The sequence below is a fragment of the Protopterus annectens genome, chromosome 10.part0, assembly GCF_019279795.1.
Source record: "Protopterus annectens isolate FY-2018-M chromosome 10.part0, PAN1.0, whole genome shotgun sequence".
In the NCBI taxonomy this organism is placed as follows: Eukaryota; Metazoa; Chordata; order Ceratodontiformes; family Protopteridae; genus Protopterus; species Protopterus annectens.
Genome location: NC_056744.1, coordinates 818436361 through 818460510, shown reverse-complemented (window position 1 = coordinate 818460510; position 24150 = coordinate 818436361). Strand labels below are relative to the sequence as shown.

The 24150-nt window shown below is 43.0% G+C and overlaps 1 protein-coding gene across 5 annotated transcripts in view; it reads left to right on the top strand.

Annotated features, from left to right (window-relative positions):
- TBC1D4 (TBC1 domain family member 4) overlaps positions 1 to 24150 on the top strand; it is a 2350609-nt gene that overhangs the window by 2233691 nt on the left and 92768 nt on the right. For all 5 annotated transcript variants that reach the window (XM_044085628.1, XM_044085627.1, XM_044085626.1 and 2 more), the window contains one exon: positions 5525 to 5684. In XM_044085628.1, coding sequence (XP_043941563.1) covers positions 5525 to 5684 — 160 coding nt within the window. The remainder of the gene's footprint in view (positions 1 to 5524; positions 5685 to 24150) is intronic.

Genomic DNA, 24150 nt, shown 5'->3' with positions numbered 1-24150 from the left:
TTCTACATTGGATTCTTGCAGCCCAGTGGTTGATAACACAGCAACCTTTGTCTTTCCTAGTGCGAAAATTTGCAAAACACATCCAGTTGTGTTTGGAATCACCACATTTCACAAGGATATCTTTTCAGCCTTCCCCATCCCCAGGCCATGGTGACCACAAACACTTCCCACTTGGGTTGGGGGAGGGGTAGTACCTGGGAAAGATGGTCCAAGTTAGGTGATCACAATCATAGGGCAGTCTTCACATCAGTGTCTTGGAAATGAGAGTGGCCTTCCTAGCATTGCAGGCCTTTCAGTACTCTCTTCCCTTTGATGTGATGTCTATGTAGACAGAACAGCATGACAGTAGTCTGGTACATCTACAAGCAGGGAGGAACCAGATCTTATCTGTTATGTTAAGAGGCCATGAGAGTATGGCAGTGGGCAATATCTTCTCACCTCTTTCTTATATCAGTGCATATGCCAAGGAAGTCCAATGTGTTATTGGACAGGTTGAGTAGGTCTGTCCTTCTTCCTCTTGAGTGGTTTGTCAATCCAGTAGTCATAGAGCAGATATTCAGCCATTGAGGATGACGTTGCTATGATCACTTTGCATCTCGCCACAACACCAAATGCAGCAAGTTATTCATTGTGATCCCTCAGGAGGGAGAGTCACCAAGGGATGCTTTTTCCTACAATTGGCTCCCAGGGCTCCTTTATGCCTTCCCTCCTATTTCTTTGATTCCCTCATTTTAACAGAAAGCACTGGCAAAGAAGATCATTGTTATCCTCATAGCCCCTTTAAGGCCTCATCTAGTACAGCCTCCCTGTGGGCTGGGCTCATCTCCAGATCTACTCTGTCACTCATCGAGGTTGTCTCAACTGGACATTCAATTCCTCAAGTCGACTGACTGGTTTCTGCAATTCCGATGATGGCTAGAAAGTCCAGGTTTTCATAGAATAAAAGGGGATTACTAGGATATCAACCCAGAGGTTATTTTAAGTCTAGCCATTTCAATCCAATGTAATACCATAGAGTACTAGTCAATACCCAAGAGTGCATTTAGCGATGACTGCCCATGTACAGGTGAGTTGTGGGCACTATCCCTGGTAAGAATTTACAATGCTCCATCCACTCATCCAGGTTCCTCTTGAACAGTGTCATAGAGGTGCTCTGTTTCACTTGAATTGGTAGCCTGTTCCAAAGATGTGTCAGTCACTGAGAGGTAAATCTGTCTCTCCAGCATGCCATATTTAAGTCCTTGGAATGGGTAGCCCTACGCCCTTTTGATTTACGCATATGCAGTAAGTTCATTAGGTTTGGGTCTTGGGTTGCTCTGTAGGCCAGGCATAATTTCCCCCTGAGAAGTCTATACAATACAGAGTATAGTGACAGGGATTTTAGTCAGTCTGTGTAAAGCACATGCTGGAGGCCCTTAATCTTCTTTGTTTGAAACCTCTGAGGTCTCTGTAATTGCTGTAGATGCTTAATACATACAGTATGTACAGAATGGAGCATTATACTCATGGGCTGGATAAGTGCAGAGTATAGGGGTTTATAACTTATTTTGCTCTTGAGGTGATGCCTTTACTAATCAGGTGAGCTACGTGGAAAGCTTTCCTTAGAACAGTAGACATATGGTGGTCGAAGTTAAGGTTGCCGTCAACCTGTGGTCGCAGGTCCCTTACTAATTCATGGGTACTTAGGGTATTGTTATTGATTTAATAGTGTGAAGGGACATTGTTTGTGCCAAAGGGAATGATGATGCATTTCTTTGCATTCAATTTGAGACCATAACTAATATAGCAGTCATTGGTCTGTGTGAGACCATCCATGAGTATACTGACATCATTTAGGGATTCAGTTATTGCAGCTAGTTTACAGTCATCTGCAAACTTGGTCATCTGCAACCTTTCAATTTTGACCTGAACTTCTGAGAAGTATATACCAAACAGTAGTGGCCCCAGCAATGATCCCTGTCACACCCCGCTGGTAACAGATCTGCTGGTTGATGTGGAGTCACCCACTTTGATAATGTGTCTGGTTTGTGAGCCAGTTGGTAACCCATCTTACAATGAAGGGGTTTACATTCAGTATGCTAAGTTTATCAGTAATGCCTGAATATGGGAGTATGTCGAAAGCCTTTGCCAAGTCGATGTCTGCTGTGTGTGCACAGATTTTCTGTCATCAATGGCCTTGTCACACTTTCAGAGAAATCCACCAGATTTAACAGGCAGGATCTGCCCTTCACAAAGCTGAACTGGGTAGGGTCCAGGGTTTGGAAGTCACCTATGTCTTTATTTATGAGGTTCATAATGATATGTTCCATGGCCTTACAGATGAGGCTGGTCAGGCTTACAGGCCTGTAATTCCCCGGGTCTGTAGGTGGCCTAGAAACAGACCTGGGGAAATAACTGTAGCTGTTCTCCATTCCACAGGAACAAACCCTATGGTTAGGCTATGATTGAAAAGGGTACTTAGTGGTGATGCTAGTTCATGTTTTAGCCTGTTCAGAAGACAGCCTGGGATGTCATTTAGTCCGATAGACTCCATGTTCTTTGCCTTGGACAGGTCTATGAGGACCTGCTCTTCATATATGTAAGGTGGGGGGTGGGGTGGAGGAGGGTTTGCTGTAAGTTAGGAGGGGCTTAAGGGGGATAAATTTTCACCAAACCTATCCGCTAGCAGCTTCACTATCTTTGTGGGGTCAGTGTGCGTGATAACTTTGGCCACCAGTTCATCTCATGCTTGGGTCTTAACATTTAGGTTACGTACATAGCTGTAAAAGGCCTTATGGTCATCCTTGACAGTACTCGCTAGGTTTCTGTCAAAGAAGCACTTGGACGATTTGACAAGTTGTCTTATTTGCCTGTTAAGGCTGAGGAGTGTACTTTTCCATTGTTAGGGCCTTGTCTTTGTTTCTTGAACAGCAACTTTTTTAATTTATTGTAGAGTTTGTTGATGCTGGAAGTCCGCCATGACAGCTTGATTTTACTCTGGGCTCTGGCTTTGATTCTATCTGGTACAGCCAAGTTTATGCACTAATATAAACTCAGCTGTACCAGATAGAATCAAAACAATCCTCTGTTATTCTTCATCTAGGCATTAGAGAATAATCTTGATCCTTTTTGGCTCCCCATCCACCAATCTTGGAATTCCTGGCCTGTCTTTTCAGAATGAAGTCAGCTATTCCACTATCAAAGTACAATTAGCAGCCATATCTTCCTTTCACATTAGTGAGAATCACATGCCCATTACATCCTTAAGAGTATTTAAAGCTTTCCTTAGACATATTTTCTGTTACACTGCCCACTTAGAGACCAGTTTCTCCTTGAGAGATTATCATTTTACTGTAAACCATAACTAGCCCTCCATTTGAACCTACCAAATTTAAAATTTATATCATAGAAAACTATTTTCTTAGTTGCTGTTACTTCTGCTAGAAGGATTTCTCAGCTCAGTGCCTTGTCTCCAAAACCTCCATAACTGGTCTTTCATAAAGACAGTGTGTGTTTGAGAACCAATCCTTCTTTTCTTCCAAAGGTATCTTCTGAATCTTTCATCAATCAGTCTGTAAGTCTTTGTGTGTTTTGCCAAAATTCTCAACTAAAGAGCAATACACTTTACATTTACTAGATGTTCACTATCAGTTAAGATTCTGTTTACATTGGACATGAGCTTTTGGGAAAACTGATCAGTTGTTTTTCTCTTACTCCACCATCAAGATGGAAAAGTGGATATCCAAAGTTACTCAATCCTGTTGGATATCTGAGTGTGTATCTTATGTTTACAAAGAAAGGGTTTTATCACTGCCTACATTTCCCAAAAGTCCATTCTACTAGATCTGTAGCTTTGTCAACAGCCTTCTTTTCCAGAGTACCTCTTGATGATATCTGTGCAGCCACTACCTGGTCCAATTTTCACACAGTCATTTCACATTATAAATTAGACATACAGTCCACATCAAGAGCCTCTTTCAGTTCATCTGTGCTGCAAAATATCCTTTCATAAGACCACTCAAGTGTTACAGTAGCTGGAACTCTGTTCCATACGTTGAGAAACGGATGGAAAAGGCAACATCAGATACAAAATGTACTCAACTTAATGATAGATCTGTGTTGTCTCTTGCTGTCCTTCCTCAACTTACACACCCTTCTTCCTTCCATGTGCTTTACAGCATTTGGCTTTTTAACTCCTGGACTGCACTGACTGACTTAGCCTTGTCTTCTCGAGGTTCCTTATCAAGATCAAGGTTTTTCAGCTGGTTTCTCATTTCTGTCTTAGACACTGCATATTTGCCTTTTTTCTTGTGGGCAAACTCAGTTTGAGGTAGTTGAGTCAACATGGGGAATTTTGGGTAAGGGGAGGAGCCTGAGCACCAGATTCAGTGCTTGAATGTGGATTAAGTTGAATTTGAAGACCCATACACTGAGGACGATAGAAACAGGCAACACTGATCTATCATTATCATAAGTACCTAACTTTCATTTATGAAACAAATAAGGACAAGTGCAGTGCTTTGACATTTCATGGAGCTGAGATTTGTAGTTCAGACTGTAACGTCATCAGGAAAGAAATGAAGGATAAGTAAAATTCTGCTCATTTTATACTGCCGTTTGGGAGATATGCTAATTTAAACCAGGAACAGTTACGGTTGGAGGGGTACCTGAGACTTGTGGAAGTTACACTGTAGTAGTGCAAGTTGTGTGAAAAAGTATCTCCTGCATGAGCTGCTCTTGATGAAAGTGTAGTTTGAACTGCTTGGCACGCTTGACTGACACCATATTTTGATGACAATAAAGTGACTGCCTGCACATTGTTTTGCCCACATTTCTCTATAGTACACCTTTGATCTTAGCAATACTAGAATAAATGAATGCATAAGGCAAAGGCAGCCAAATTGTCACCAAAATACAGTGTCCGTTGAATGTGTGACATCTGGTTTATATATGTACATACAGTATATATATATATATATATATATATATATATATATATATATATATATATATATAAGCATTTTTTGAGTTTTGCCATTTTGGTGAATGCCTTATATGTCATTCACTTTAGTCTTGGATATACCTGCAGTCATCTTTATAGTGAGTAGCTCACATGGTTGTTATTGCTGGATTTGTATGGCGCTATCCTAATGTGGTGTGGGTTGTGGTCTTCATGAGGTCAACAACCTCAGGATGTTAGAAGAATAGCAGTGTCAGTTTGTGTCTAACAAATTGTGCACATCAGAATATTTTGTGTTTCTATTCTGTTTCTGATCTTTCTGTGACCTAGTACAATTTTAATATCAAATGAGTATTTTTGGAGAAGGAATATCATCACATGAGCATTAGTCAGTAAAGCTGTTATTGTGACACCATAACGCAAGAGCAAAAATAAAACAAAGTTGGAAAAATAGAAATCATTTTTTCAGTGTATATATTACAGAAATATCTTTCAATGTAGTGTTTACTAAGTATTGACAATGCTAATGATCCTCCTACCTTCAGGTGAATAGTACTGATTACTTTCTTTTTCTATTATTATTAGATTCAGATGTATCAGCTATCCAGGCTTCTCCACGACTACCACAGAAACCTGTACAGTCACTTGGAAGAAAATGAGATTAGTCCGAGCCTTTATGCCGCTCCCTGGTTTCTCACGTTGTTGGCATCACAGTTCCCACTTGGATTTGTAGCTAGAGTATTTGGTAATATGACTGCGTTTTTCTATTCTAAAATTCTGTTGTTTCTTAGTGGATGGCTTCCTTTCTTTCAGCAGCAGAACTATCTTTCTGCTCCAAAGACAGATGTGCTTTCTTTGTGCCAAACCTGTGTAGTATATATATCAAGAATGAGGGTTTCCATCATTTTGTACCCACACTAATTTCATTCTCTTTCAAGCCTGCTCAGTTCTTTTTTTACCATGTTTATCCCCTTGTTCAATGTATTTCTTTAGTGACTGACTCCATGGTCTCATTAGACATTTTTATTCTTTTCATTTGGATACCAAACTCTTGATTGGCCTCTGTGAAGTAAGAGTGGAAAGGACGCAATTTGCCTGACATACTTTCCATAGAGAGGAGGGAAAATACAATATTTGTTTATCCTACTCTGTGTTGTGGACAGGTATCAGCTGTTATTAAGTTCAAGGGGTGTGAGGATAGTATCACACACAAGTTATAAATAAAATAAAGTGCAGGTGTTAGAATAGTTCATTTGACAACGTGCATTCTGTGTTCCTAAAGACTGCAGCTTTAGGTCTACTCTGTGGAGGATTCTATCCCATAAATACTGTTAATAAATAGGATGGTGCAAGATTATATGTTCATGCGCTGTGTTTATTCTAATATTAAGTGATGAACCTTTTTATTGTCTGCATATACAGATGGTACACGTTTGGAACCAAGCAAAAAATCCTTCATCGAGTCTTTACTTATTTCAGAATAGCACTTGACTTCTAATCAGACTTTCCTTCCTATAGGATTCATTAATGCAGTCATACTTGATGGCTTGTGTCCAGGAACAATTATAAATACCCCCACATGAGTGCTGCAGGTGGGCTTGAACCCCTTTAAAAACACTTTTTTTTCAGTGTGTGTGTGTGTGTGTGTGTGTGTGTGTGTGTGTGTGTGTGTGTGTGTGTGCTTGTCATTTGAGTTGTGTTTTGTATTATTAGTGGTTGAGCAGTCATTTTTTAAATGACTAATTATTAATCCTTCATAAGGGAAACATAATAAAATGAAAGATACTTTAAAATATTGTCACAAGTCATCTTAAATATAGATATTCTTTGGCTGGTACTTAACTGTGAGTTTTCCTGTCAGACTGTCTAACAAAACTAGTGCTATTTTTGTCAGTTACTTATTTTCTAAAACTGCATTGACTCGCAAAATATATCAACAAATTTTATCAGATTGCAGACCATGGCTGGTCATAATTTTGACAAACATCAGGAGCCCTGAACCTCTTATTTAATTCCGCAGTTCAAACCGTTTCACTAAATAATTCTATACTTTATCAGTTAAAGATCCAGTTTGTTAAGGTTTACACTTATTATTACAGTGTCAGCTAGTAAATTCATAGTGTAGAGAGGGCTGCAAGCGACAAGACAGTCTGCAGTCTAATTTGTGTTGTGAATGGGGCAGGCTGGAATGTGGTGTGGCTGCCGTGGAAACAAGGTGAGATTACAGATGTGATTACAGTTTTATACAATTGTAATGCAAGTGGGAGAATTGCAGCAGTTTTAAAAACTGATTGTATTTTCAAACCATTATATCATGCTGACCATTAACCTGTTCATACAGTCTAATTACTGGACTTCAAGAGCAAGTAACCTATAACTATTCATCATAAGCATGCCTAAATTAGTGGAACTGATCAGGGAGACTGACACAGTGCTTACAGGTCTACGTAGGGGGATATGAAAGGTCTGAAGGATGGTAGAGCACCACCTGTGCTGGCAAAGGGACTGATCAGTCTACCTTAGAGTTCTGTTCACAGGAAGTTACTAGACTATTGGCACTGAGGCCCTTACAAGCCTAGCCAAGAATTTAGCCCGTGTTCGACAAGTCAGCACCCGATGCCCCTGTCCAGCAGGGGCACAGGTGGAATCCCAGCAGTGTATTTTCTGTTTCCCGTCCAGTTATCCAGGTTGCGCTTAAAAAAGGTTAGTGAGGTACTCTGCTTGACGCGGAGAGGGAGTCTGTTCCACAGAAGGGGGAGCCTCTGGGCCACAAATCTGTACTGCCAGGTTCTGTTGTTGTCACTGACCAGGTTGAGGTCATGAGTGCAGGTTATTCAAGTGGAGCTTGACTTGCGGATATGCAGCAGTCCCACCAAGGCAGGGCCTGAGACTGATTTGTATGCCAGACAGAGTTCACCTCTGAGGAGTCTGTATGAGACAGAGTAGAGGGACAGGGCATTTAGCATATCTTTGTAGCGTAGATGTTTGAGGCCCTGGATTCTCCTGCTGAGGAACCTCTGTGATCTGTCCAGCTGCTTCATGTGCTTTGTGAGGTACTTGCTAAAAGGGGCATTGTGCTCAATAATGGGTCTTATAAGGGAAGAATAAAGGGATGTTATGACCTCCTTGTCCCAGGGATGAGGTACCCTTACTAATGAGTTGGGCCATATAGAAAGCTGTCTGTACAACGGAGGGAGTATGGTGGTCAAAAGTCAATTTGCTGTCAGCCTGGGTGCCCAACTCCCTCATGACTGATTGCGTGTTTAGAACCTTGTTAGTAATATGATACTTTGTGGAGACGTCACTCTCCCCAAAGAGGATGATGATGCATTTTTTGGCATTCAGTTTGAAGCCAGGTTTCTGGCACCATTCATTTGTTTGGGTGAGACCCTTTTGGAGGATGTCCACATCACTAGGGGAATTGATGACAGCGCCCAGCTTGCAGTCATCTGCAAACTTTGTCAGCATATGTTGATTAATTCCAGTTTTAATAAAAGTAGAATAAATTGTAAACATATACTTTACTAATTTATCTCTCTAATAGAATTAATTGAGTAAAATGATATCAGAAGTGGAAATATATTTATGTATTTTAATGTGTATTAAAAAGTATGTAATGAATAGTAAAGTATGGGCAATGTGTAATGGGCACTTTAAGTCATTGATTTGTTAATGAATTTATGAGGTAATTGAATATATTAAGTAAGGTGTATATAAAGAAGGCTGCTTGATGTAATAATTTATTCTTTGAAGGCATAAGCCGAGGTATCAGATACAGCAGTAAAACTTTTTTATCCTGATTATTTGTGTAGTTTGAGTTAACATACAGATTGATGCCTAGTTGAGAAAGTTTATTTGTTATACCTGAGTGGGGAATAGTATTGAAGGCTTTGGTCAGGTCAAGGTAGGTAGTGTGCACCGTCTTCCCCTCATCCATGGATTTGGTGACTGTCTCAAAGAAGTTGACCAAATTTAACAGGCATGACCTGCCCTTGATGGAAGCAAACAGTGTGGGATTGAGTGTTTGGAGGTTGCTGATGTCCTTGTTAATGAGGTCTATGATAATCCATTCCATGGCCTTGCAGATCAGGCTAGTTAGGCTGATGGGTCTATAATTTCCTGGATCAGTGGACACTCCACCTTTGTGCAAAGGGATGACAGTGGCTGTCTTCAACTCGCCTGGGACGAAGCTGATACTCAGGCTTTGGTTGAATAGGGTGCCTAATGGTGTTGCAAGTTCCTGCCTGAGTTCATGTAGAATGCAGCCTGGGATGTTATAGGTTCCCATGAAGGCTGTATTTTTTCCTTTCAGAGAGCAGTGATGACTTGCTCCCTAGAGATAAGTAGAGAGGGACAGGTGCTGGAGATGTCCTGATTTACTGATGGGGGGACAGAGGGGGTGAAGTTTTCACTGAACGTGTCTGCCAGCAGGTTGGCTATGTCTACAGGGTTTGTGTATGTGGTGTCCTTGACCACCAATTCTGAGCAGATCTGAGTGCTTCCTTTGAGATTGCAGACGTATGTGAAGAAAGCCTTATGATTGTCTTTAGTAGATGTGGCAGGTTTGGACTCAAAGTTTGCTTTGGAGGATTTCACTAGTCCTGTTCTGGCTAAGGATAGATTGCATCCAATTAGGCACCTGCTCCTTCTTGGTCCTAGACCACAATTTTTTCCTTTTTATTATAGAGTTTATTTGTTGCAGATGTCCACCAGACAGGTTTACTCTTTCTTGAGGAGGAGGATTTTGCCCTGTCAGGTATTCATGATTCCATGCAGCTGTAATAAATGCTTGTATAGTACTTTAGTGTGGGTTTGGATATATGTGCCAGTTTGCCAGTTCCTATAAACTGGGAGGGGACTGTGACGTTGTTTATACCTTCCCTCAGTATGTTGTAATCAGCTTTGGAGAAGTTTTTTTGTTTGATTATAGCTGGGGGGGGGGGGCAGGGGAGATGGTAACGTCAAAACTGACCACTTCGTGGTCGGATCTTACCAGGGAGGATGACACTGTAGGGATGCTGCAGTGGTTACTCATGTTGGTTTATACCAAGTCCAAGATATTATTACCTCTTGTGGGTGTGTTGACCAGTTGGTCCAAGGCATTTGCACTGATGAAATCAAGGAATCTCTGGGGCATTTGTGTTTTGGCATGTGTAGTTCTTCCAATCTGTGGTTGGATAGTTAAAGTCGGCCAGGATCAGGGTAAAGGGTTGAATCTTGATTGATTCAAAGACGGTCAAGTAGAGCCAGGTAGGTGGAGTGGGCATCTTGATTCCAAGTTGGGGGCATGTAACTAACTCTGATTTGAATAGGAATCTTGTCAATGGTTAACTGCACCTGGAGTGTCTCCAGTGCATCATGCTGTTTGACCAGCCTGGAGGTGTGTATGTCTTTGATATATATATATTGCAACTCTACCTCCTTTTGCTTTCCTGCTCACAGTTTGGGGTCTGAATGTATGATAGGATGAGTAACCTGGTATGGCTAGAGTGCCCTCCACAGCTTTGAACCAGGTTTCTGTGACTGCACAAATGTCAGCATCTTCCAGGATTAAGAATACTTGTAATGAGTGCAGTTTCATGCTTAGCCTGCTAGCATTGCTATACATCTGAGAATAACAAGCAAAAGCTCAGTGGATGAGGCCTGAACACTGCCGTCCATATAACTTAGAGGAACTCTACTGAAAACGTTCTGCTGTAAAAAAACAGCAATTTTAGTCATGAAATGGAATCAAATGTAATAAAGCACTCTGCAGACCTCAGTCTTGGCTGCAAAACCCAGTTCTTTTTATTGTAGGATGATAAGCGCTGCTGTGCATATAAATATTTCAGAGAAGTGCTATTACAGTTATACAAGCTGCATAACAAAGGAATGAGCAGTGAGGAACAAGGGTCCATCTCTGGTTGGATGAGCTGGGAGGCAGGACTAAGGGTGCACCTCCACAGACTTGGTGATTGGATAATGGATTCCAGTTCAGGGAGGGGGGGGACTGTCCCTGTGTTACTCCAACTTCCTCCCAGACTCAGTTATCAGTATATTCAGATGAAGAATTAAGAAGTATGTTTCTGAGACTTTAAAAAGATAAACACTAAATAAAAAAATACAAATTTTAATTCTGCACATTTAGTAAATTGTCCTGTGTAATACTAGACTGCACTTTTGCTTGGTGCTTCTTCAGATCCATCCTTCGGGTCATTAGTGTGTGTGTGAACAAACGTAAAAAAAAGTTTAAAACAGAAAAATTAAATTGAAATTAAATTAAAATACCAAGTAGATCCCCCGTGTGTTTCTTTCCACTTTTACAGGAGGTTTGGTGCTTGTTGTGAGCAGAACTGTGCAGGAGGAATGAGGGAGAAAATACTAAAATAAAAACAGGTTATAAAAAAATGCCCACTTCTGGTTTGAACATACTATTAAAAACAAACCCTGTGGTATTAAAATATCAGCATTTCTGTGCTAAATGAGGTTAATTGATGCTGTTAAACTGTAGCCTGTGTTTAATTATATTTTTGTTGTGCCCTATATATTCTGTTGTTAATAATCAGTGACTGGAAATTAGTTTTATCCCCAGGGTCTCTGCTTTTACTGGAGAAGGGGATTTACCTTGTACATTCCAGCTAAAAACTCCCTTAGGGGGTAACAAACTTTTGTTACCTATGTATATCTGAATTGACATAAGCGGTAACATGTAAAAACCACGTAGAACAACACTGCTTTGTTCTACTACAGTAAAGAGGCGGGAATCACAGTCTAAGGAAACAAAACATCTAAAGTCTTTGTCCAGAAAGGTGGGAACAATACAGGAAGAATGCATCCTTGCCACTTGCAAAATCTGTAAGTTATCTCCTCTGTTTTACTGAACTTTTCATGGCAATTTATTCTGTACTAGGCCATTTTTATTTCTGTATGTGGCAAAACCTGGTAGACTTCTTTGAGAAAGTCACCAAGACAGTGGATGAGGGGAAAATGATGCATACCTTCTACTTGGACTTGGCTAAGGTGTTCAAGGGAACAAGCTGTTAAATCTCAACTAGAGAACATGGGGCACATCACAAAAAGAAAACATGACTGTGAGCATCAACTAACCTCATTTAATGCAGAAATGCTGGACTTGTAATACCACAGGTTTTGGTTTTAAATGTATGTTTAAAGTGGAAGCAGACATAATTTTTATAAACTGTGATGTGTTGTTGTCATTCTTGCCTTTATTCTCACTGATGGGTTCGGATCCGATGTCTCTGATCCATGTCGGCCTTTGCAGATGCTCAAGGACTTCAGCAAAGCTCGTGGCCCTCCTTCCCTACACATAATGCAATTCCCTAACTTCCTCAGATCTTGTTTGCTGCACTGTGAAGAGGTTCTTCAAGCAAGCTCGGGGCAAAGTTTTGTATTTTTATAGCTTATACCTTTATCTAATTAGTAATTTCCTTATTGTTATCTTTCCCAGTCGTTTTTTTCTCTCTGTATTCTTTGTGGTTGTCCCCTAGTTAGTAATCCCCCCGTTAGCATACGTTTTTAGTTAAGGACCTCTTACTCCTTACCCACACCCGTTTTTTAGATAGAGGGTGTTCTCTTTCCTTCTTTCTCTCCCTTAGTGTTTTTTTCTAGACATTTAGGACTAAACCCTTTTTCCTTTCTCTTCTGGTTACCACTCATTTTTCATTTCAGAGAAGTTAGCCAAAAGTCAATTTAAGTTAGAGGACTTTCCCTTCCCTTTCTCTTTCTGTATTAAAAAAAAAAAAAAAAATGTTGGTCATCCTTTCTTTCCCCTTATTTGTGGATTTTCTCTGGTTTGTTCTTCAGGTTTCCTCCAAATGTGTCCCAAAAGGAAGGCAAGCCATTAGGATTTAAGAAATGCGAGAAATGCAGCAAGAAGATGCCCCTTAGTGACCCGCACACATTGTGAGTATACTGTTCAGGGCCTCTTCATTTACAAGAATCTTGTTTCATATGCCATGCCTTTAAACAAAGGGTGCTTATGGAACATAAGAACAAATTGATTTTTAAGGGGTTAATTAAAACCCCTTTCTCTGAGGCTATTTCTTCTTCCAATTCCTCCTCTCCTAAATCAGACAAGTCTGAGAGGTAAGGGAAATGGCCTTCTCAGGCTCAGAAAGCTTCATCGGAGTCTAGAGCCAAGCAACCAAAGGCGTCCTGTCCGACAGCATCTGTGGAGCAGACGACTTTTATGGATCCGGGAACTTCCTCTGATCAGTCAAAGGCCTTGGATCAGAAATCGTCCACAGAATCGGCTCTGAAGATCCCATTGCCCATGTAGTACTGCTATCGGAGCCAGCCTGTATCCATGGAGCCGATTACATCCCTGCCCCCATCACTTTTTCTTATGTTGACCAGTAGGAGCCTCTCAGATGAAGATGTGGATAGAGTGGTGCAGAGGCTTTTCAAGAAACCTGCCTTAGCCAAGCTTCCTTTGGATCCGAACCCAAAGGAGTCGACTCAGACTCATCCTTCCCCTGTGGCACCTACTTCTCCTCTGATCCATCCTTTGGTATCGCAGATGGAAAACTCCGACATCCAGCTGGTGTCTGTATCAGGTCCTGGACCTCTTAGTTCCTTGGACCTGATGTCCACCCCGAGCATCTCCACCCAGTCAGAGCAGGAGACCTCAGGGACCGAGACTCACCGCTCAGGTCTTCTGAGCCTGTTCAGATCTCCCCGGATCTGCCTCTGTCACTGGGGGCCTCGGCGTAGGTGAATTCGGCTTCCACCTCTTCTTCGAGCTTCCTTCTCCTGTGCCGAGGGCTCTTTCATCCCCGACATCTATGCTGTTGGGTCTGGGGAGTTCATCTGAGCAGGGACGGTCTGCCTTTGAAGTTATGAGGAGGGTGATGACTGCTCTTCAGTCTCAGGTACAGCCTCCTTTGGAGCTTCCTCCCTCGCTGATGCAAGTGTCTTTACCTGATCACCTCCATCCACAGGACTGCAGGGATCCAAGGCCTCAGAATGTTCCCCAGGGGACTCCCCTGTCTTCCGAAACTTTCCCAGAATATCCCACTGAGGAAGTCCCTTGGAAGACATCATGCAAGAGGAAGCATCTGGAACTCATCAGAAGAGGCTGTCACTTCGGATACTAACCTTGATGAAGCAGAAGGGTCCCCGTGGTCAACTGAAACAGAGAGATGACTGTCAGTCCTTCCCCCCTTCAGCCGAGGAGTCTGTATACCTGAAAGCCTTTGGATCTCGCCCCTCAACCTTGTGGGTGACACCACCTTCCGATGAACTTATTCAGTTAATCACTCGGAAGGCCTGGGAGACCTCAGATTCCATAGAGCCCACTCCTAGGAGGCCAAACAAGTACATTACAGCCCCTAAGGACCAATCCTTCCTTATAAAAGTTGTAGCAGTAGATGCCATGGTTGTGGCGGTTGCTACAAGAAAGGAAATTTCCAAGACCAGTTCCTCTATCCATCCTCCTAATAAGGATTCCAAGACCATGGATAGGTATGGGAAGCGTGTCTTCTCTTCAGCGGCTTTTACTTTATGATTACTGAACTATCACACTCATTTCACCAGACTTCAGAGGGATATGCTAAAAGAACTATCAGATGCTCTTCAAGGAGCTGTAGCTGATGCGGCAGCAGATAAGGTCAGTGCTCAGCTTGCTACTCTCAACTCCGTAGTCAGCTCATCCATGAGACCCATTTCATATGCAGCAGATGGAGCGATTAGGGCAGCAGGTTCGGGCATCTTCATTAGGAGGTAGGCCTGGATGCATCTTTGCGATTTCGCGGAGCCCTTTAAGTCTTCCTTTCTTAATGCTCCCTTCGATGGCTCATCTCTTTTTGGGCCCAAGGCAAAAGAAATGCTAACCCAGTGTGACAGGAGGGTAAGACCTTGTTTGCTGTTGGAGTGCGTTACTCCACACTCACCAGACCATTTCCTAAGGGTCAGAGGGGTAGTGGAAAGATGTAGTTCAAAAAGTCACAGAGGTCTTACCAAGACACACAGGGTGGAAACTGCCCCAGGGGCAGAGGAGGGAACAATAATGGAGGACGCTGCATTTGTGGTAGAGGAGACTCGCAGAATCAGGGCTCCAGAGAATCTTTCTTTGCAGACCCTTTCAGCGGTCCTGATTGAGTGCCCAAATGCTTTCCTCTGGAGGCAAGGGGGGGGGGGGCAGTTGTCACTGCATCTTGAAGCCTGGCAAAACATAACCAGTGACAAATGGGTGCAGGACATAATATCCAGTGGATATATTATTCCCATTCACTTTCCCCATTCCCGTAAACAAATCAGTCAAAAGGAACAAGCAACATTAGAAATTCAAAAGTTGCTCAGAAAAAGAGTCATCCAAGAAGTCCCCACAGATCAGAGAGGATCCGGAACTTACTCAAGATTCTTTTTAGTTCCAAAGAAAACAGGGGGACTGGATCTTAGCAAACTAAACAAATCTGGGAAGAAAACCAAGTTCCGGATGGTAATGCTGCAGTCAATACTTCCATTTCTGGAAAAAGACAATTGGATGTGCTCTGTAGACCTTCAGGATGCGTACTACCACATTCAAATTGAAAGGCGATCCAGAAGGCTCTTGCACTTTGGCTAGGAGACAGTGACTTCCAGTTTCGAGCTTTGCCCTTTGGTCTCACTACAGCCCTCAGAGTGTTCACCAAGTGCATGGCAGTAGTGACGGCTCACTTGAGATGCAGAAGATTCCGGGTGTTTCCTTATGTGAACGACTGGCTCATAACCGCCCCAACCAGGCATCTCCTGCTACAAGACAGAGACTATACACTTCAGCTTTGCTCATCTCTAGGCATTACTTTAAATTATGACAAATCTGCACTAGAGCCATCTCAAAATTTTAATTTTATAGGAGCAGAGATAGATACAACCATGCTGATAGCAAGACTACCTCACAACAGAATACACGATCTTCACTTAGTTGTGAAAATGCTAATCAAGTAATCTTGAGCCAGTGCAAAGCAAGTGCTACAAGTTCTGGGGAAAATGGCAGCATCTGTTGTACTTATCCCTCTATCTCGCTACATATGTGGATACTTAAATGGTTGCTTTCTACTCAGTAGTCAGTTCTGGATTTGCCAATGTCGCCCAAGATCCTCATTACAAAATCTTGCAAAAAAGATCTAGAGTGGTGGATTCACTCTCCCTCAGTTTCTCAAAGCCATTCCTTCATCTCCCCTCCGCCCCAGACCACAGTGACCACAGATGCTTCCCAGATAAGGGGGGAGGCATTATCTGGGAAAGACAGTCCAAGACACCTGGCAGGAACACGAGGATCACCTGCACATAAGCATCCTAGAGATGAGGGCAATGCTGTTGGCATTGCAAGCATTTCAGAGATCTCTCCCTCTAGGAACAATAGCAATTCATTCAGACAATGTGTCAGTAGTCTGGTACATCAACAAACAAGGAGAAACCAGATCTTACCCCCTTTTCGAGATGCTATAAAGACTTGGCAGTGGGCAACATCTTCCAACCATTTTCTGATTGAAACGCGCATCCTGAGGAAATCCAACGTGATTGCAGACAAATTGAGCAGGGCCATATTGTAGTCTCACTAGTGGTCCCTCAATCAGAATGTAGCAGAAAAGATATTCTGAAAATGGGGCCAGCCTTCTGCAATCTTTTTGTTTCACCCACCAGTACCAAATGCAGCAGCTACTTTGCCCTGATCCCTCCTGTGGGGGAGTCACCAAGGGATGCACTTGTCACAATTGGCTTCCAGGACTCCCATATGTGTTCCCTCGGATTCCTTTGATTCACAAGGTTTTACAGAAAACCAGTCTGTTGAAGACCACAGTACTCCTGATTGCTCCCTATTGGCCTCATCATATCTGGTTTCCCTTCCTACATCCTCATCTTCTGGACGAACCATGGATTCTGGACCCGGCTCCAGATCTACTGACACATCTGTCAGGACTGGATCATTCCAACCTTCAAAACTTCAAGCTAACAGCTTTGCTGGTCCATTTCCACGGATTGCCTGGTTTCCTTTTCTTTCTTCCCCTGTAATATATATCTTTTTGTCCTCCCATAAGACCTCCATGAAGATTATACAAGAGTAAATGGAACAGATTCTTAATATGGGCAAGTGATAACCAAATAGACCCATTTTCTGTCCGAATACATTCTATTCTAGAATTTTTAGTCAAACTGTCATGAAGGTGTGGCAGTTTCTACTATTAGAGTTCAACTAGCAGCAATCTCAAACTACCATATGAGAGAAAATGGTTCTAGTATCATGTCACACAGACTCTGTAAAGCCTTTTTGAAAGAAACTATGATCATTAGACCCCCTTACAAGAATCAAACTCCTTCATGGGACCTAAACTTTGTTTTGACAAACATCACTTGTTCCCCGTTTGAACCTTCAGCCACATGTGATCTAAAGTTTCTGTCTTGGAAAACACTCTTTTTTAGTGGCTGTCACTTCAGCCAGAAGAGTCTCAGATTTGCAAGCCTTGTCCACAAAGCCCCTTTATCTGTTTTTCCATAAGGACAGAGTTTCTTTACACATTAACCCTTCATTTCTTCCAAAGGTTGTGTCAGAAAGTAAACTAAATCAATCTATTGAGCTGCCAGTGTTCTTCCCCAACTACCAGAACAGAGGCAAGTACTCATTGCATCTTCTAGACGTTCACAGACAATTATGTGTTTATTTGCACAGAACTTTGGGGTTTAGGAAACCAGACCAACTTTTCATGTCCTATTCAAGATGAAAAAAGGTCAGCCACTGTCAAAGATTACCTTATCTACATGGCTCTCTCTTTGCATATCCTACATATACAACTCTAAAAACAGATCTCTTCCCTTTCCTGTTAAAGCACACTCCACCAGATCGGTAGCTACATCTACAGCCTATCAAGCAAGGTTACCTTGGGACGATATCTGCGCTGCAGCCACATGGGCAAAACCGCATACCTTTATTACTTATTACAAAGTAGATTTGGCCTCCAGGAGTAGAGCTTCCTTTGGTTCTATGATTCTGAGGAATATTCTCCTATCAGCCACCCAGGAATTAGGTTGCTTGGGACATGTTCCAATCAGTGAGAATAAAGGTGAGATTGACAACAACACATAAAGAAGTTATGTACTTACCATAACATTCCATGTGTGTTGTCCATCTCGATCTTTATTCTCACAACCCACCCTCCATGCCCCCCTTCCCGATCTCCCTGGAGATCGAGTGGACACTGGGTGCTGGATCTACATAGCCTCAGAAATGCTAACTTTAACCCTCAATAACAATTACTACTGTATATCTTTTTCTGATATTGCACATTTATTGTTCTCCTTATAATTTCTGGATGGGCAAACAAGATCTGAGGAAGTTAGGGAACTGCATTATGGGTAGGGAAGGAGGCTCATGAGCTTTGCTGAAGTCCTTGAGCTTTTGTAAAGGCCGAGATGGATCTGACATATCAGATCCGACCCCATCAGTGAGAATAAAGGTCGAGATGGACAACACACATGGATGGAACATTATGGTAAGTACATAACTTCTTTTTTTATTTTAATATTTTCTGCCCTCACTCCCTCTATACAGTTCTGCTCACGACACACAACAAGCCTGTCAAAAAAATGGAGGGAAACACACTGGGAATCTGCTAAACAATTTAATTTTAATTTTTCTAATTTAAATTGTTTTTATAAGTTAGCTCCCGTACACTGATTACTTGAAGTAGGTATCTAAAGAGGGACAGGACTTTTTAGTCTGTTAAAGTAGCTAAGGTTAGTAAGACCTAAGATCTTTTTTTTGACTAAATGTTGAGGTCTTTCAAGTTGATTTAGATTCTCAGAGAGGTACTTGGGGTGCATTTGATTTAATTATAGGCCTTATAATGAATGAATAAGGTGGGTCTATATCTTCTTTGAACCTTAGGAGATACTACAAAGGTCTTGTGCAAGATGGAAGGATTTTCTTACTAGACAAGAGACATTGTGGTCAAAAAAGAGATTGCCATCAACATAGGTAATCAAGAACGGATGCCTGTGTTAGATTTAAGTGGAGTGTTATCTATGCAGTGTGTAGTAATGATGCTAGATTTATGAGAGGAAGCTATGCTATATTTCTTGGCATTGATGGTAAGTCTATGATTATCACACCAAACATTTCTTTCGTCCAGCCTTTGTTGGAGCATTTGAATACAGGATGGGGTTTGATATTCATTTCTGCAGTTGTCCGTAAACCTGGTTAGCTATGCCCCTTTGATATCATTTTTCATGTCAGAGAAGACACCTAGGATAGAGTCCAGTGGGACATTGCTGAAAACAGTTTTCTGTCTTGAGCAGTACGAAGTGTGCTTGAATTTGCCCCATTGCTGATGAGTGTCCTCTGTTGTATGTGCATGGAAGTCCACATGTGCTAGGATTGGTATTGTTAGCTTTTGTGGTATTGTGAGTACATATATCATATCCCATAAGAAAGAGAGTAGTGCATATCAGTAAAACGTTGCTTATTTCTGCACCAGTAATGCTGCGGACATTTAGGTAGAAGAGATCAGTTAGTTCTGCATCCTAGACACCAATTAGGAGTTAGGTGGTCAGTCTTGAAACATTCATGTGGTCCTGTTCTGGGTGGCTATGGGGGTCAGAGCAGATCCTTAGGCTGCCAAGATGAGGATGCACCCTACCTCTTGGATAGAGTGGATAGCCCCTGCAAATTGCAGCACATAGTACTTTCTTGACTGCCTGGTAGGTAACTTCCTCAGGTTGGCTCACACCTTATCCAGTGGAACAGTCAGTACTGGCCAATAATTTATTTAATTCCAGTTTGAATTGTTATTTTGAAATATATCACTGTTGCTGAAAGTAATGCATCACTTCTATGTATGAAGGCTGAGAGCCAAAAAATTGTTCTAGTGATGACACATTTTTATTCTCTACCAGATGCTGAAGTTTCATTAAATGATTATTTTTTGTAATGCAGTGAGCCCGTTTTTAGATTTTTTTTGTAAGATATTATTTCATCTCTTGTAAAAAGAAAATGACCAAGAAGCAAACAGAAGAAAATAATGTATGGATGCAGCACAATCCCTGAAACACCACCACGTTTTGTAAAACCATGTAAGATGAGCGCTTTCATCTTATGAAGTTTTTATAACTTTTATAAGATGAAAGCGCTGATCTTCTGCATTTAATAAACTTTGATTTACAGAAGGCAGTGGTGTTTCAGTGACTGAGCTGCATCTGTACAGTATTATTTCATCTCCCTTTAATGTCTTCCTGTATTTTATTTTAGAATGCTTATTGTAGTGATATATGTCTCAACCACTCCAGCAAAAAATATACAGGGTGATCAAGATTTGTCCTGTATTATGTAAAATGGATTCACAGTCTGGATTTGTGTGTGTGTGTGTGTGTGTGTGTGTGTGTGTGTGTGTGTGTGTGTGTGTGTGTGTGTTGTCGCACGCACATGCATATGTTGGAGGATGTTCAGGCTTCAAGGTTTCATGGTATAAACCAAGGAAGAAGAAAGATTATGAGAGCAGAAGATGTTGCAAGGACTTAAACTGTCTCCTGCAGAAGACTTGAAGCTGCTTGTCTGAAGTTGTTTTTCATCTGTCTTCAACTTGTGGAACTTGGAGCCAGCACGGATCTCACTCAGCCGTATACTCCAGCATCAGAGCCAAAATCCAGGCTCCTCCCCTACATATAATGCCCAACACTTCGTCCTCTCCTCAGATCTTGTTTGCTGTTCATTTGGAACACCACGGGTTGCTGTTTGTCTAAGCTCCTCCAGGGTTGCTGAGTAAGTTTTTCTTGCTGTTCTTTTTTCCTCTCTGTCTATCTATCCTCCTGTCTTCCTACCCTTCTGTCCCCGCGTTGGTCCGTTTTCAGTAAAAAAAAAAAAAAAGAAAGAAAAGAACTTCTTTCTGTCTTCCTCTCTACTGTTGTTTTCTTGTATGGAATGTATGTGTGTGTGTGTGTGTGTGTGTGTGTGTGTGTGTGTGTGTGTGTGTGTGTGCGTGCGTGCGTGTGTGTGTGTGCGTGCACTCCTTGTCCCCATGGCCGACACTCCTAAGCCAAGGTTCAAGAAGTGTATGGAGTGTGGGCACAAGATTCCTCTATCTGATACCCACACTCTGTGTATGGTGTGTTTTAGGGTTCCCCATCTAGATTTCTTCTGTTTGATTTGTGTGGGCTTCAACCCCTGCACTTATCGACAGGAGGTACAAGCTCATCTTAAAGGGTCTGTTAGCTCCCTCCTCAGAGGCCTTTACTTCTTTTCCTCCTGCTTCTGGGACTCAAACTCCTGCCAGAAAGCCTGAGGAAGGAGACCGGGTAAGGCATAAGTAGTGGGATCAGCTGAGAAAGAGGTCTTCTGACTGGTCTTCCTCTGCTGAACCTCCCGCCAAGTCTAGGTCCGAACTGGCCCAGGGTTCTCCTCAGCTTTGGTCGCCCCGTTTCTCCCCGAGCTTGAGAGTTCTCAAGCTAGGTCTTCTACCTCTGCCTCCCCTCTGCGTCATTCCATGCCAGGGTCAGTAGCTTCCTCTGTCTGGTCCACTCGGAGCCTGTCTGAAGCTGAAGTGGATAGGATGACGTTGAAGTTTCTTTGGACCCAGATTCAGCTCGGGGTCTTGCGTGCTCCATCCTTCTCTGGAGGTGTGAGCGCAGTGTGGTTTCCTCCTGATATCTTCTTCTCCGATCTGACCTTTGGCTTTGGAATCCTTGGGTCTGAGGTTTCCTAGAGTTGAGGTGTTGGCTCCAATGGTTCGACACCGACAGTCACCTTGACTGGTTCAGGTCCATTGTCTTTGGAATGGAATGACACTCAGAGCCATAGCTTTGGGATCAGCTCTGAAGGGCTGACGTTGGCTGCAAGGCTTTTGGAGCTGTCCCTTTCCCTCGGAGCTTCTGTGCTGGGAAGCTCAGCTGTGACTCTCCCTTTGATGCCAGGGGGCAGGGAGGCTCTGACACAGGCAGTTTCAGCTCCAGGTACACTGCCTTCTGTGGTGGACTTGCCTTTGGGTTTCGAGGTGGTAGAGAGGGTCCTCTTGGCTCCTTTGAAAGCCTTGACACTTCTTTCTTGGATTCCACCCTGGCTTCCTTCCTGCCCCCTCAAGGACTGCTTTTTGTCAGACCGCCCCAGGAGGTTCCTCTTCAGGAATTCCCCAAAGCTTCCGAGTCCTCCCTGGAGCTTCCCCCTGAGGAGGTGCCTCAGAAGTTTATGTACAAAATGAGACACTTAGATTCCCCACTGGTATCTCTCACGAAGATACAGATTTGGTTGAGAGGAAAGGTTCCCCACAATCACCCCCTGACGATGTCTCTTTTGGGGACATCATGGAGATTCTGCATCAGAGAGGTGGGTGTTCTTCCCTCAAACCCAACACTGATGAGTCTGTATTCCTGGAGGTGTTTGGCACAGGGCCTTCTACATCTTGGGTGCCCCCCCCCCCCGTGGATGCTTTTGTGGATCTTATCTCTAGTAGGGCATAGAAGGAACCAGACACAGTTGAGCTCATTCCCAAGCACCCGGACAAGGTTCTTTGTGCTCCTTTGGATGGGCCCCATTGGTCCAAGGGTTCCCGAATCTATGCCATGGTGGTTGAGGTGGCCACCAAGAAGGAGCTGGCCCAGGAGAGCTCTTCGGTCCATCCTACAGACATGGAGTCTAGGGCAGTGGACCACTTTGGGAAACGAGTGTATGCTTCAGCCACCTTTGCTTTATGTGCGTTGGAACTATTTGGCCCATGTCACCAGATGGCAGAGAGACCTGGTTAAGGAAGTCTCGGAGTCTGTCCCAGGGTTCATGTCTGCACAGGAGATGAAGGTTTTCTCTTCCCGTCTGGCCACCCAAACTGCTATTTTGAACATGTCCATGAGGCTTTTTTGTCATGCAGCTGAGGGTGCCTCTAGGGTGGCCGGGATGGGTATTGCCATTAGGTTACACATCTGGCTCCAGCTTTGTGCTTTTTTGGAACCCTTTAAGGTGTCATTCACGAATGCCCCCTTTGACGAGTCAACTTTGTTTAGCAAAACTGTTTGTTCCCCAGAGCAAGAAAGATGGGAAGACCTTGTCTGTCATCGAGATCAATTTCTCTACTCCACAACAATCCTTTTCTAGGAATCAGCATGAGGTCAAGAAGTTGTGGTTTTGGAAGTCTCAAGGCTTTTTGCAAGATGCTCAGTGTCAGTCCTCCCCCAGATGCAGAGGGGGAAATGACAGATGCCACCCACGTAGCAGAGGGGGTCAGAGGAACTAGGGATCTCGAGATTCATTCTCAGACAGACCCTTTCAGCAGTCCTGAAGGACTACCCAACTCTCTGAAGGCAGTCAGGGGGGCATCTCTCCCTGCACCCAGCAGCCTGTGAGTCCATCACAAACGATCATTGAATGCTTCAAATCATATCCAGAGGTTATTCCATTCCATTCCTTCTTCCTCCCTCACTGAAGAGAAACCTTCCAGATGTTCCAATTGGTCAACAGGAGGCAGTGGCTGTAGAAATCACCAAGCTGCTTGAAAAACAGGTTATCCAGCCCATTCCCCCAGACCAGTCTGGATCAGCCATTTATTCCAGGTTCTTTTTGGTGCCATAGAAAACAGGGGACTTAAGACCCGTTCTGGATCTTACTACCCTGAACCTGTCCGTTGCCAAGACAAAGTTTTGGATGGTTACCCTACAGTCCATTCTGCCCTCTCTGCAGATGAACAAATGGATGTGCTCAGTGGACCTTCAGGATGTGTACTGTCATGTGAAAATGAACAGATGTTCAGACGGTTCCTTCACTTCCAGCTGGGAGCTAATCATTTTCAGTTCAGAGTGCTCCCTTTTGGACTCAACACTGCCCCCTGGGTGTTTACCAAAGTGATGGCAGTAGTGGCAGCTCACCTGCGGCTGCAGGGGTTTCAGGTTTTCCCTTACCTGGATGATTGGCTCCTTTCCACTTCCCCAGATATCGACTGATTCAGGCCAAGGATTATCTCCTCCTTCTAGCCCCTTCCTTGTGCATTACAGTCAATCTAGCCAAGTCGAACTTGGAACCTGTTCAGGTGTTGTTCTTTATAGGTGCACAGTTAGATATGATACAGAGCAGGATGTTTCTGCCTCCAGACAACAGGTTATTGTCGTTCCAATAACACGTGAAGTCTATTCTTCAGACCCATCTTCCGCCAGCAGGTATGCATCTGTGGGTGTTGGGGTCCATGGGGGCCACAAACACCCTTTTACCAACTGCATGCCTTCATATGAGGATTCTCCAGTGGAACTTAGTGGTACAGTGG